This window comes from Mangifera indica, chromosome 3 (genome assembly GCF_011075055.1).
Source record: "Mangifera indica cultivar Alphonso chromosome 3, CATAS_Mindica_2.1, whole genome shotgun sequence".
Taxonomy (NCBI): domain Eukaryota; kingdom Viridiplantae; phylum Streptophyta; class Magnoliopsida; order Sapindales; family Anacardiaceae; genus Mangifera; species Mangifera indica.
This window is the reverse complement of record NC_058139.1, coordinates 17,383,302-17,396,002: the sequence shown is the minus strand read 5'-3', so window position 1 is coordinate 17,396,002 and position 12,701 is coordinate 17,383,302. Positions and strand designations below refer to the sequence as shown.

General features: G+C 33.9%; 2 protein-coding genes across 12 annotated transcripts in view; both read right to left on the bottom strand.

The window, feature by feature from the left end:
- Positions 1-486, bottom strand: part of LOC123210122 (protein WVD2-like 3) — a 64,668-nt gene extending 64,182 nt beyond the window's left edge. For 10 of the 11 annotated variants that reach the window (XM_044628339.1, XM_044628338.1, XM_044628337.1 and 7 more), the window contains exon 1: positions 358-486. The gene's annotated coding sequence lies outside the window, so the exon portion shown is untranslated. Of the gene's footprint in view, positions 1-199; positions 328-357 lie in introns of those variants that run through there. The other variant, XR_006501206.1, reaches the window with a different exon arrangement.
- A 9,516-nt stretch (positions 487-10,002) lies between these two features.
- On the bottom strand, positions 10,003-12,485 carry LOC123212559 (universal stress protein PHOS32). Its single transcript, XM_044631738.1, has 4 exons — positions 12,180-12,485; positions 11,982-12,091; positions 11,794-11,912; positions 10,003-10,230 (listed from the first exon to the last, which is right to left on the bottom strand). The coding sequence occupies exons 1-4, from the start codon at positions 12,355-12,357 to the stop codon at positions 10,146-10,148; spliced, it is 492 nt and encodes a 163-aa protein (XP_044487673.1). The 5' UTR covers positions 12,358-12,485; the 3' UTR covers positions 10,003-10,145.
- Positions 12,486-12,701: the final 216 nt, after the last annotated feature.

The following is a 12,701-nucleotide window of genomic DNA, read 5'->3' as shown; positions in this document are numbered from 1 at the left end:
ATCTATGACCCAAACTGAATCCCATTCTGACCCAGAATATATTTACTCACAATACTGCAGAAAACAATTTAAAAACATGAAATTTCTGCCCACTACGAGTATGATATCAATCTTGAAACTTGAACTCAACAAAGCTAAAAAATATCAAATTTTAAAATTTTTTCCCATGAAGAAAAATGCTTGAGGTGATAAGACACACCAAAAAAACAAATCCCAGAAGCAAACAGACAACATTAACGGATCGGTTGGCAACGGAATGAAGGAATCATTGAAGCTACATTGCATGCATGGTGATGATAAACAGATAAAGAATTAGAAAAGAGAGATAAAGAATTTCAAACAAGGTAAGTCACTCACGGTCTTGATCAGATCTGTAAAGAGAGCAGAAGGGGAATATGGAAAATGGAGCTGTGTGTGAGTCGGTTGTCTCTGTTACAAACAGTAGTTCCTTTTTATACAAGGCCAAAAGACTTATTCCCACCCACGGTTTGGTACTAACCCAAACTTATACAAAAAGTAACTTTTGAAAATTCAAATATATATTATCTACTAATTTTGATTGTTATTATCAGAAATAAAATTGTTATTTAGTTTTTTTATGTAAAAGATAAAAAAATTATCTTATTTTTCTTACCTTAATTTTGAAACCTAATAATTCCCCCCCTATTTTTTTCAAGTTTAAAAACTAACCTCATTTTTTCCCCAAGTCTAGGTTTTATTTAGACTCTCATATTTTTTCTATATAGAGCCATCCCTAGCCTTTTCAAAAATTTCAATTTCACCCCCTCTTTAACTTCAACATCCAAATCACCGTCAATATCTTTCTCCCTTTGTCTCCAACAACTAAGACCGAGTAGATGTGACTTCCCCTTCACCTTCTTCCCATTTATATCTTGCCTGATGCAAAATTTTGGTAAAAATTGAGTGAGAAATCTTACTCGATTTCAGCTACAAAAGCTTTGATTCGGCTTTGTCGTTAACCACCGACACACTGTCTCCCTTCAATTTTGACAAATCGAAGGAAGGAGATGTTGTGTCGTCGTCACCCACCGAAGGAGAGGTCAATGATGATGCGAATTTGCCAACAAAGTTGAAACCCTAAGCTTATTTCACATCGATTCAGTCAGCTTTGGCTTTGTATTCGGCCTTCGTTATATGTCCATTAATTTAAGAGTTTAAGGTGCACCATTGGAATGAACAACGATGTCGAAAATGAGGGGCAACTAGAGAAGAGAAGGAAAAGTGAAAGTTTCAAAGAATGGGGTGGTGGTGTAAGAGTAAAAAATATGGGGGGTAAGTGAAGGTTTCAAAATTATAAATATGTAACCCTAAAAATGGGGGAGGGCAAAAATGAATTTTGTAAAAGTAAAAAAATTAATTTTAAAACTAAATTATGGGAGAATTGTTAGTTTTCAAAACTAAGGGGGAAAAAGGAGATAATTTTAATATTTTCTAGATAAATTCTATAAATAACAATTTCATCTTTGACAATAATGACCAAAATTAACAAATGAGTGGGTATTAGAATTTCGATGGTTAGTAGATGAAAAGTTGAGTTTGCATCAAACCTTGGGTGGGAAAAAGTCATTTGGCCTTCATAAAATTGTTCTATCCTTGTTTCTTGTTGGTGTTAATTATGTTAAGTCATAGATAGATTTGGTAGACGAAGGGATGACTTTTAGGATTATTGCATTTTTTTTTTTTTAAAGGCCAAAAAGACTTATTCCCACTCAAGATTTGGTCCATTCTCAACCTCTTATCTATTAAATTTTAAAAACTCAAATACTCACTCGTCATCTAATTTTTGTTAAAATTTACCATTATTTACAAAAAGTAAAAAGTCATTAAACAAATATATTTAAAAAACTAAAATTTTATCTTATCCCCCCTACCCCCTTTTATTTGAAAAACAAACAATTTCCTCCACCCAAAGTTTGAAAAGTTACATTTCTCCCTTATGGTATTTTTCTCTTTCTTCGACCATCTTCTTTGTTCTAACTGACAACCGACCCTTCTCACCCATCTTCTTCTCTCGCTCAAGAGAGTCTGTCAGCAGTTGAAGACAAATCATCTTCATTTGACAAAGAGACAAAGATGATTTATCTTCGTCTTTTTAGGTGGTCGAAGACAATTCATCTTCGTTTGCTTCTTTGGGCGACGGGGAGATGTTTTGGATGAAGCACGATGGATCTTTGGCGAAGCCACTTTGATTCATCACGATCATGGTTGCTTTGCAGTTGTGTCTTCATTCAAGAGGTGAGAGGGAGCATCGACAGATGGGAGATCGGCTGGAGAATAGTCGTTAGAGAAGGAAGGGAAAAAAAAATGAAACACTAGGGGGCAAAGATAACTTTTCAAACTTTTGGGTGGAAAAAAATTGTTAGATTTTTAAATTAACAAGATAAAATAAGATAAAATTTTAGTTTTTTAATATTATTAGTTAAATGACATTTTTATCTTGTAGCTAACAATAAGTTCTAAAAGAAGTTTGATGACTAGCAGGTATTTAGGTTTTCAAAATTTAAAAGAGTGAGAGTTTAGGAATAGACTAAACCTTGGGTGGAAATAAGTCTTTTGGCCTATTAAATAAATTTTGTTTTATTTTTTTATAAGACAATTTGAATATTTAAGTTTTACCGGTCAAACTTTTAAAAATATTAAATTTTTATTAGTTTTTATAAAAAGTATCAAATTAATAATATTTATTTTCAAATAAAATGAAATAAATAATCTTAATTGTGTTTGTTCGATATTTTTAATTTAAAAATTCTTGAAAATTTGATCTCTTTTATGAATAATTTTGAAAGTTCAAATTCTTTAATTAGAAAATCTCAAATTTCAGTTTAAGTTTTGCAAGTTTTCAAATAGTGTTAGCCTCGTAGGCTCTCACGACGTAAGGAGCAAAGAGTCAATTTATAAACTTGTTAGACTCTTAGGATCATGAGTAGGGGGCAAAAAGGCACTTTTTAGAACTTGAGAGGATTGTGGGATCATGGAGAAAGGGGAAATGTGGGTTTTGAAATAGTTCCTACCTTTTGAAATTACGAGTTTAGGGTTAGCAGTTAGTTGATGATTTTTATAAGGGGTCTTTCTGCTATTTGCCATTAAAGGGTTTTGTTTGATATTTTTCACTTAGGGGTTTTATGATATTTACCATTTAAGGGGGCAAATTGATATTTTTTCTATTATAAGGTTTTTCAACGTGTAGTTTTCGAATTTGTGGTTTCTTTTTCCAAATTAAGTAGTTATTGTGAAAATTGATATATATATATTATTTTGGATAGTTTCAATTTAGGGTTTTTGGACATGTTGATTTAAAAAAAAAAATTTGATCATTACAATTGAAATCTTTTTAATAATGCAGTGCTATTCTTATGACTTTGATAAGGATCTTGCATATCATTGATGAACTTGTGATGAGAATGAATATATACATATGTTTGGAGAGGAGTGGCGTGTTGTTTGATAAATTAGGTATGGATGCGATATTGAGTAACACAAGTAAGGGTATGATTTGCGATTGCTCATGAATGTATAAGTTGTATGGTTGATTTGTAAGCCATAATTCTTGTCCTTAATTCATCGTATAGTATGGAATTATCCGTAAGGTGCATGAAAACATATAAGGATCATATAGATTGTGAAATTTAAGGTTCCTCAGTCTACTTTCTAGGTTGGACACAAGATTGTGTGGTATAGGACACATGCCCGTGTGCATGAATTCTAGATATCAGACTGAGTTTTCCAATGATTCGACAACTATTAGACACTGTTGATCATTGAGCAGTTAACCAGGGCAGTAGGTTCACTTGTGTATGACTTTTTCAAGACCATGTGTGGGGTGAAATAACTAAAATACCCTTAAGAAGTAAAGCGATCAAAATGAGTTATGTTTGAAAATTATGCTAAGTATAGAAAAAAAAATACATGCTCGTGTTAGGAGACATACACCCTCTTGTGTATAAGTGATTTGGTTTACACGAGGAGAGGTTATGAGGAAAAAAGGTCATGTATAATTTACTAGGTTAACATGCCCGTGTTTAAGAAAGCAACATGCCCATGTATATGGCATAGTAAAGCAACATGCCCGTGTCTAATGTACAAGGAAGATACATGCCCATGTATCTTAAATGGCACATCCGTGTATAAAAGGCATAATAAAGAAAGATAAAAGAAACTAGGCTAAAGGTTTATGAGTTGTTCTAAGAGGCAATATAGAAATCTTGAGTATATAGTAGTACCCAATGTGCCCAAGAGATAAGACTTTGGAGGGGCATGAGATATGGTTAAGGTGAAAGCTAAGTTGAGCTAGAGATGACATGAGGCTCGAGATACATGCATGTTAGACGTGTTAAGATCATTACAAAAGGGCACTATGTGTACATTTTTCCAACACTGCCTATAGTAAAACATTGTACTCATAGTAAGGTACTTGTTTGTGGTAGAGCCCAAATGAGATATGATCAAGTGTAGTGGATTAACGAGTGTTCACATGACCAATGTGTCAAATCCATGTATTCGATCTAGTTCAATCAACCTAGTATACAACTATGAGACATAACTTCCAGATGACGATGCTTTTACTAATAGATAATATGTCACATTAGATAGAAGTTTAAAGGAGTGGTTTCTTAGTGAACGAGTGAGACAAAGTTGACCCTAGAGATGATATGGCACACTAGTTAAGAATTCAAGGAGTGGTTCTTTAGTGACCGAGAAAGTCTTAGTTTAGTTTGAGAATTATGATGCATAGCCTAAAGGTTCTTGAGAGTAGTATGAGTATAGTTATAAGATGTAAGACCTAATATCATCTTAATGAGAGTATAGAGATAAACTCTAGATGACAAAGTTAGTATGGGTCAAGGCAAGGACAATTTAGGAAACAAGTAAAAGTTTATAATAGTCCTAACTTACTAAGTGTTATCACTCACTCTCCTACTTTCATGTGTGTAGGTATAAGCGATTGTGATGGTTGTGGGTAAATAGTAGTCAACTGACATAGAGCAATTGAGGGCATTTTTGTCTATTCAAGATTTTATCAATTTATGTATTTCAGTTATCTTTATGTTTTGGCTACACACCCCATGTTGATGTTGCTAATGTTTTTGTGTTGTGAACATCTTTTGTACACTTCTAACTATTATGTTTTCATAAGGATATTTTTGTAATTTTTACTTGATTTATGATTAATGTTTTATTGAAAGTTCTATATCATTTATTTATGTTTTAAAAATTTATGCATACTAAAATAGCCTATTTATTGACATCTTCCTCTAGAGGACGGTACGTATGAATGATGTGTTACAATATTACACTTTTAATTCTAAACATATAATTAATTAATAAAATTATGTGTACTAATAATAATAATAACAACAACTATTTTATATAGTGATATAACATTTTTTAATACATAAATTAATGTTTATTATTAATACAAATATCAATAATAAAGACTATCATTCTATCTCTAAAGATTAACTTAATTTTCTTGTTAGTTACTAAACTCAAAATATAGATTCAGCGAATGGGTTAGTTTGAAGCCTGCCATCAAATGCCCAATGGAGTAGTTGGGCTTCATAATATGGCCTTTTTAACCAATTTCCCTTACAAGTTACAAGGTTGTTCCCTCTTACAAATAACGGCCTATAAAATTATGCCAAATTAGAAATTTCCTGTAACACCCTATTTAAGAAGCATACCCCTAGTGATAATTATCTTGATGTGACATGTTACTTATGCTTATATACAAAAAAAAAAAAATTAAAGCAACAATTTAATGAAAAATAAACCTTATACCTTTATTTGAAAATTAATATGTGTGCCCAAAAAATGTTCTGAAATTAAATTCAGTAGTTACAATAATAATATTAATCCATTATGTATTAACCCTATAAAAACATTGATTGCAACCATAAATTTATAAAAGAAAATAATGATAACCGAATACAGAACTTAGTGCGCTAATCCAATCACCTTCCTGTTTGCCTCATTGTTTTCCCTACCTGCAAAACCTAAAAATAAATGTGTGATTTGTAATACTTAGTAGACATTTGTAGTAAATATGATTTTCCTCACAAATATTCTTGACAGAGTCTTACAGCCCTTACTCGTCCCTGAAGCACTTGGTCGAATACCGAACTTAGATGCCTTCTATGCCTTCGTATTAGATGGGGCATCTATCTTAGATACCTCTTACATCTATATTTGTCAAATTTAAACATTTGTCTCAGGTGTCGCTTATGTCATCATCACATATTAGATTAATTCTCATGTCCTTTTATTCAAAATCGAGACATCTCATCAATTGGCTCACACATTCTCAAGATCAAGATGTCTCATCAACTAGCTCCAATGTGACTCATAATTACTTATGCTCATAATTAAGACTACATTTTTTAGCTTGGTCCTCTACGAACTCTTATGGCCACTAAATTTGTCCCCACATTTATGAATAATGCTAACATTACCTTCCTAAGATTCAACTCAAATGTAAAAAGCTTGGCATGGATGCATTATGGTCTGTTGGAACGTATTTTAATAGCTCCAAGTGCACCATTACATGTGGGGGTGTGCACATAGCACACTAGCCCAAAGCATGCATGGCTTGCATGCTACAATACCTAATATAAATTTTTTCATGTGAATTTCATCTCTCGCAAGTGCACAACGACACATCGGTTTTGAGCTTTCACACATTCAACGTTCATGAAGCATGTCCAGCCTGCACGATACACGCCTGGTGTGCACATTACATGGCTGCCATGTGAGTTGCTCATCGACAATACTTCTACAAGTGCACGTCCAACACCTCAATGAACCCCAAGCGTGCTTAGGCTACCAGCCTAGCTCTTGGCTACGACGAGTGGTAACCCAACCATGGCATAGCTATGCAATTCTCATATGTAGGTTCGCCTGCCATCAACCACCCCATTCCGCTGCCGACTTTTGGTGATCAAAGAAACTCAAGGGTCCTAACATCTCTAACCATCCATTATAAATCCTTATCTTACACATTTCCTTGTTCACACACCTTATACATACATATATATAAAAAATTGGATAGGCATACACAATCTCTGAATACGAGCACATGAACACAATTTAAAAGCAAAATTTGAGTAATAAAATGTAGTATCAAATAATAGAGAAATGACCAAATTGCCTTTTACATTTAGCTAGGGTATTACACCTCCACGTGTTCATTCATCAATGACAGCCTCCGATCATAAGCTTCTCACCAAGTAAATCTTGACAACATTTCTTATTATTTCCCAACATCCTAAAGAAACAATTTGAGAAAAATAATAGAGAATTTTTTTATAGTTTATCAGAGAAAATACTGTTATTGACTGTCCACACCCTTTCTTTTGACACAACATGTATGACATGACTTGCAAAATTGTAAGTTGTACTAAGAGCTTTGGGATAAAACCTATAAATCAATCTGTTAAAAATGATAAAAAATTATAAATAATGAAAAATTTAAAAAAAAAATAGCCTATCAACTTGTTAAGGGTTCATAAAGACATGGACGAAGACATTGACTAAGACTTTGGATCGTACCATGGGCCTAGCCATGCTTATTACCATGTTTAAGTGATTAATAAAAATAAGCATAATAAACTTACGTTATGATATGGGTTGACAAATTAGTGTGAGACTTTAAGGTTATTGAACTTTTGGCTAGGCACCCTCTCTGAAACCCATTTAGTATAGTTTCAAAAGTAATAGACTAACCACTTCGATGCAAGTAATCTCAACAATGTGACAAATTCAAAATTTCAGATTGTATTACATTTTATAAGTCTAAAGTTTTCAATTTAATGTTTTATAATCTATGGCTATATCTTGTGGAATTAGGATTGAATTATTGTATGATTGATTATGCAAATAAAATCTTACATTTAAAAGATAGAAATAAAATGGTAATGAATTGGGTGCATAGGCTTTCTAAGAAACAGCTGCAACCTCATCATTCTTTTAAAACACCTTCTATCAATAGCTCTTGCGCTCTTTAACAAACTCTTGGCCCCAAAGATAATTGTCACCACCATATAAGACCAGCCTCCCATCACAACAGACTCTCTTACATAAATCTAAAGCCTCTCCGGCTTTTCAAGAAGCTAGTGCCATTGTTGCATAGAATTTTTTTACTGTAGAGATGGTACCAGAACTATTGCTCATAGTAGGAGGGGTTACTGTGTCTTTATCAATCAACCAGGAGAAGTAACTTGATAACTTCTTCACCAATCTTGACACTGCTACCGTATATCTTATTTTCATATACTGTTTTGCCCAATACACCCAAGTAAATTCTTTTATGTGTACTTTACATTTTTGTGTCAGGCTTAAGTTTTTATTTTTGTTCTTGGTTCTTCGATTGGTATCTTTGGTTGTCGAGAAAACTATAGGGAAAAGAAAATAAGCTCGAAAGGTTTATTAGTTTCTTTATCCTTGGATTTAGAATAATTGATGCTTCTTTATCTCCCTCTACATTTTTAGGCTTCTCTTCTGAAATTTTTGGTTTAGTTTTGATTTTTCCCTTTTTCTTGAAGAATTCACAAGAATGAAAATTATGGGGTTTCAAGATATTTTAAAGGTTTTCAGTTTTTTCCTTTAACAAATAATGTAAACCATTTGCGAGCTAAGGCTACCACCAAACCCAGATGAAATATCTTTCCCCAGGTGTAGTGGGAATCTAGTCATTTCATGGGTCCACAAATGAATCAAACAACATGTGAAGGTTTTTCTTCTTCCACATAAGCCTTAATATATCCCCTCTTCTTTATTAGTTCCTGTCTTCTCATCTTCATAACCACCCACATATTTGGGCGCATTGAGTGGCCAAGGTAAAGTAGTTCGTCATCTTCATTATCAACATTTTCATCAAAATCCACATCCAACCCCGCTTACTCTTACGAATTGACTTATATGTTTCATTCAGAGAGACACCCCCAGACGTCTTTCTCCTTCTGGGAAAATCCTTCTTTTCAACGCCATTGCCTTGTCCTTTCTCTGAAAGAGACAAGTGATGTATATATTTGTCCTGCATCAATAGTGTTTTCATATAACCCACAATTATCTCAGAAAGCTTATTATCTAATGTCTATGGGCGTTATAAACCAGACAAACTATCCAACAACTGAAGCTAGAGAGAAATCATTTAAGTAGAAATAAGAAGTTAAAAGGATAATGGCCCGAGACTACATCAAATACATCCTTTTCAGAAAGAGTTAAGACTACAGTCTTGAAAAATGATATAGAATATTAGATCAAAAACCTTTGTTATTTCTTTAAATCACACTATATTAATCAAACAAGAGCCTATCTCGAAAAAAGAGACAATTAGCGCAATGATTCGCAGATAATTCAATGCAAGCCACTGGGAGCACCTGCTTCTGTCGTTGCTGAGAACGCTCCATTGTGGAATTGGTAATGTATGGGTAATACCACCAAACTTAAGCTTATGCTACATCCTGTTCTCACTTCCTAATCCGTTAGAACCAACCATAGTATCTTTGAAATATTGACTTCCAGCCACTATCTCTAAATTGTATGGATGGTTGCAGAAGTGATCGTAAATCAGGGCAAGGTCGACGAGATATGCCACTCCTTTTCTTCTTTGCAGCACAAACCAATAACAGCAAGCCCTTCACTACGGAAGCATTCCATTAATGTTCAAAACTCTAATGGTCACAGCTAATGATCCTTTGTCAGTGTATTTTGCACTCAGCATGATGATATGAGCACGCAAAATGATTTGGAGTTATGTAGGAAGCCTTATTGTCAGTGTATTTGGCAACTCAGTATGATGATATGAGCATGCAAAATGATTTGGAGCTATGTAGGAAGCCTTATGTGGGAAAAGGATTCTTATTTGAATGGAATTTAATTTAGACTCCATTTTGGGGGACAATGAGTTTAGCTCAGACAAAAGTGCTAGCATACACAAATTATGTCAATATAAAAACAAATCATAGGCCACAAGCTCGCCCAATATCAACCAACAAAATATTTCATTCAATTCTACATCAATATGCAAAGTCAGACTTCTGGCTCTCATACGAAATCCAACTCAAATACACTTATTCTTTCAGCAGAGGTAACGAAGAAACTAGATCTCATGACCCATCACGAAGAAACTAGATCTCATGACCCAACTTCACTACAGTTACAGGGCATGAACCATTGTTCACCACATAGTTGCTTACGCTGCCCATGATAGCCCTGAAAAATTATAAAAACAAAGAAAATTAATAACAGTTTAATGCAAAAAGATGATATTTTCAGCTAAATGAGTCCAAAATTAATAACTATCCATCCGAGTCACATATGCCCTTACTAAATTACTAAGTTTGAACTTAGTATTTATCCTAAAAGAAAGTTGGTTACAAGTCAACGTTGATGACTGCAATAAGGTGAAGATGAAATAATTGATAATGAATATTTATTCCTAGTTTGAACTAAATTAAGCGCATAGAGGAAACGGCTATGCCATGCCGAGTCACAAAAAAAAAAAAAGGCAAGGGTCAGTACGCCGCCGACCGTGTCATGCAAAGGCCCGCAACAGATTATGTCTTCATGGACAAATTTGCAGATAGAATCCGAAAAAAAAAATTAATTTTTTTAATTTTTACTAGCCCTGCCATACAACCCGCAAACTTTTCTGTGAGGCCCTGCCTGCAAATTTTTTGGGCTATGCTATGCTTAGCTGTCCCCAAACTTTGTAGGCAGTACCCGGCTCGCCCACTGCCACCCAAGGAATTATTAGGCAAAGGACAAACTTAAAAAACATCCATCAAAAATAAAAAATTTAAATTCCTATTTATATATTAATTTTTATTAAAAATTTTTTGTTAAATACAATAATAAAATTATCATTTTAATAATATTATTAAAAAATATATAATTTTATTTTATTCTTCTCATCTCCTAAAGTTTTGAAAATTAATTTTTACCCCATACATCAACTTTAAAAAATCATCATTTTCCCTAAGGTTTGAAATTTTTAAGATTTTTTTTCTTCAGCGATCGGAGCTGGCTTTCCCCACCCATCTTTTGTCGACAACCGAAGAAAAAGGAAAGGCAACCACCCATCTTTCATTGAATACTCGAATGACCACCCATTTATCACAATCGAACGACACTTGGGCGACGTTGCGCGATTCATCTATCTCAACCACGACGCTGAATTCAACAATGATGCCTTCGAGTGTTGAATGAAAAATGGATGGTCTAGAAAAAGGGAGAAGAATGGCCAGACAATGTTGATTGTAAAAAAGGGAGAGATTTGGTCAGAAAATCAAAACCCTAGGAGAAAAAGTAAATTTTCTAAAACTTAATTTTATGACAAAATTGATAGTTTTTAAACTAAAAGAGAAAATTTTTATAAATTTTTAAGATTTTATAATTTAAAGATAAAATAACGATTTTATCTTTTTCTTTTTCCCAAATTTAAATAGAAGATAGTTTAGAAATGAGTGTTTTATTTTTTATCTGTCCTAGCGGTGCTTTAAAATTTCAACAAAAACTTGGGTGAAAAACAGTCCTTTGCCCTTTTCCAGTTTAAAAGCTTACTTTTCAAAAACAGGAATCGTTGGTAAGACAAAAATTATGAGCTGGAATCACATGGAAATCCCAATTAGATGATGAGCCATTGACTCCCATGGGAGTCATTGATTCCAGCAGGAACAAACAGAGAATATCAAAGAATGAAGAACAAAAATTAAAGCGCAACATAAAAAGAAAGAGCATTAAGTGCAAGGAAGTGATTGGAAAAAACAGATCAACCTCTTGATCTTGCCAAGCCCTCTGTTTCCAATAATAAGGCAGCTCAACGGAATTTTATCAATAGCTTCACATATCTTCTCACGAGCATCACCCCAATAAATCTTCAAAAGCACCACCACCTGCTAACAGTTCATAAATTCAACAATAAATATTCATTACATATGAAATCAAATAATAAAAAATTTTACCTCTTTTTCCCTAGCAAGTGTGTTGAGAATATCAAGTGTTTCAGGGTCAGGCTTCAGCCCATATTTCTTCATAACCACAGGATCAGATAACTCAACCAGAGGAATTAAAGCTGAAACAAAAGAATTTCCCATGTACCTAATCTTAGTTAAAGAAAATAAAATAGAGTAAAATTTTAAAAGAGAGAGAGAGATGATTACGTGAACCAGTGGCTTCCCAGAGTTGCATCTCGCCTTGCTCATAGTCAACTTCGGGCTGAACGGTGACAAGGATAAGGTGATCCCCATCACGGACAACGTTATCTACCGCCCAAGTTAACGCTTTCTTGCTGCACGGAGAGAAGTCTACCGCTACTCCAACTCTTCTGTCCCCTTCCATCTCTTCTGAAACGAATTGAAAACAAGAACGGCCTTACTTTTAAGGAGAGAGAAAATGGCTAAAGATTAGGAAGCGAGGCGGCTTATTTTGACTTGTGTTTACGTTTTGGAGCCGCCCGATGGGGATTTTAGTGACAACTTGTGGTGCTTGATAAAAATCGGAGGCCAAAGGACTAGTTCCCACCCAGTCTCTGCTGAATTTTCAAAGTCCCCCCATCAACTATGGAAATACTATTTATCCATCCATGACCGGTTAAATTTAACGAAACTCTAACCTCTAAAAATTTAACCTCATTTTCCCCCCTAAAAGTTTAAAAACTAACATTTTTTTCTAAGCTAAGTTTG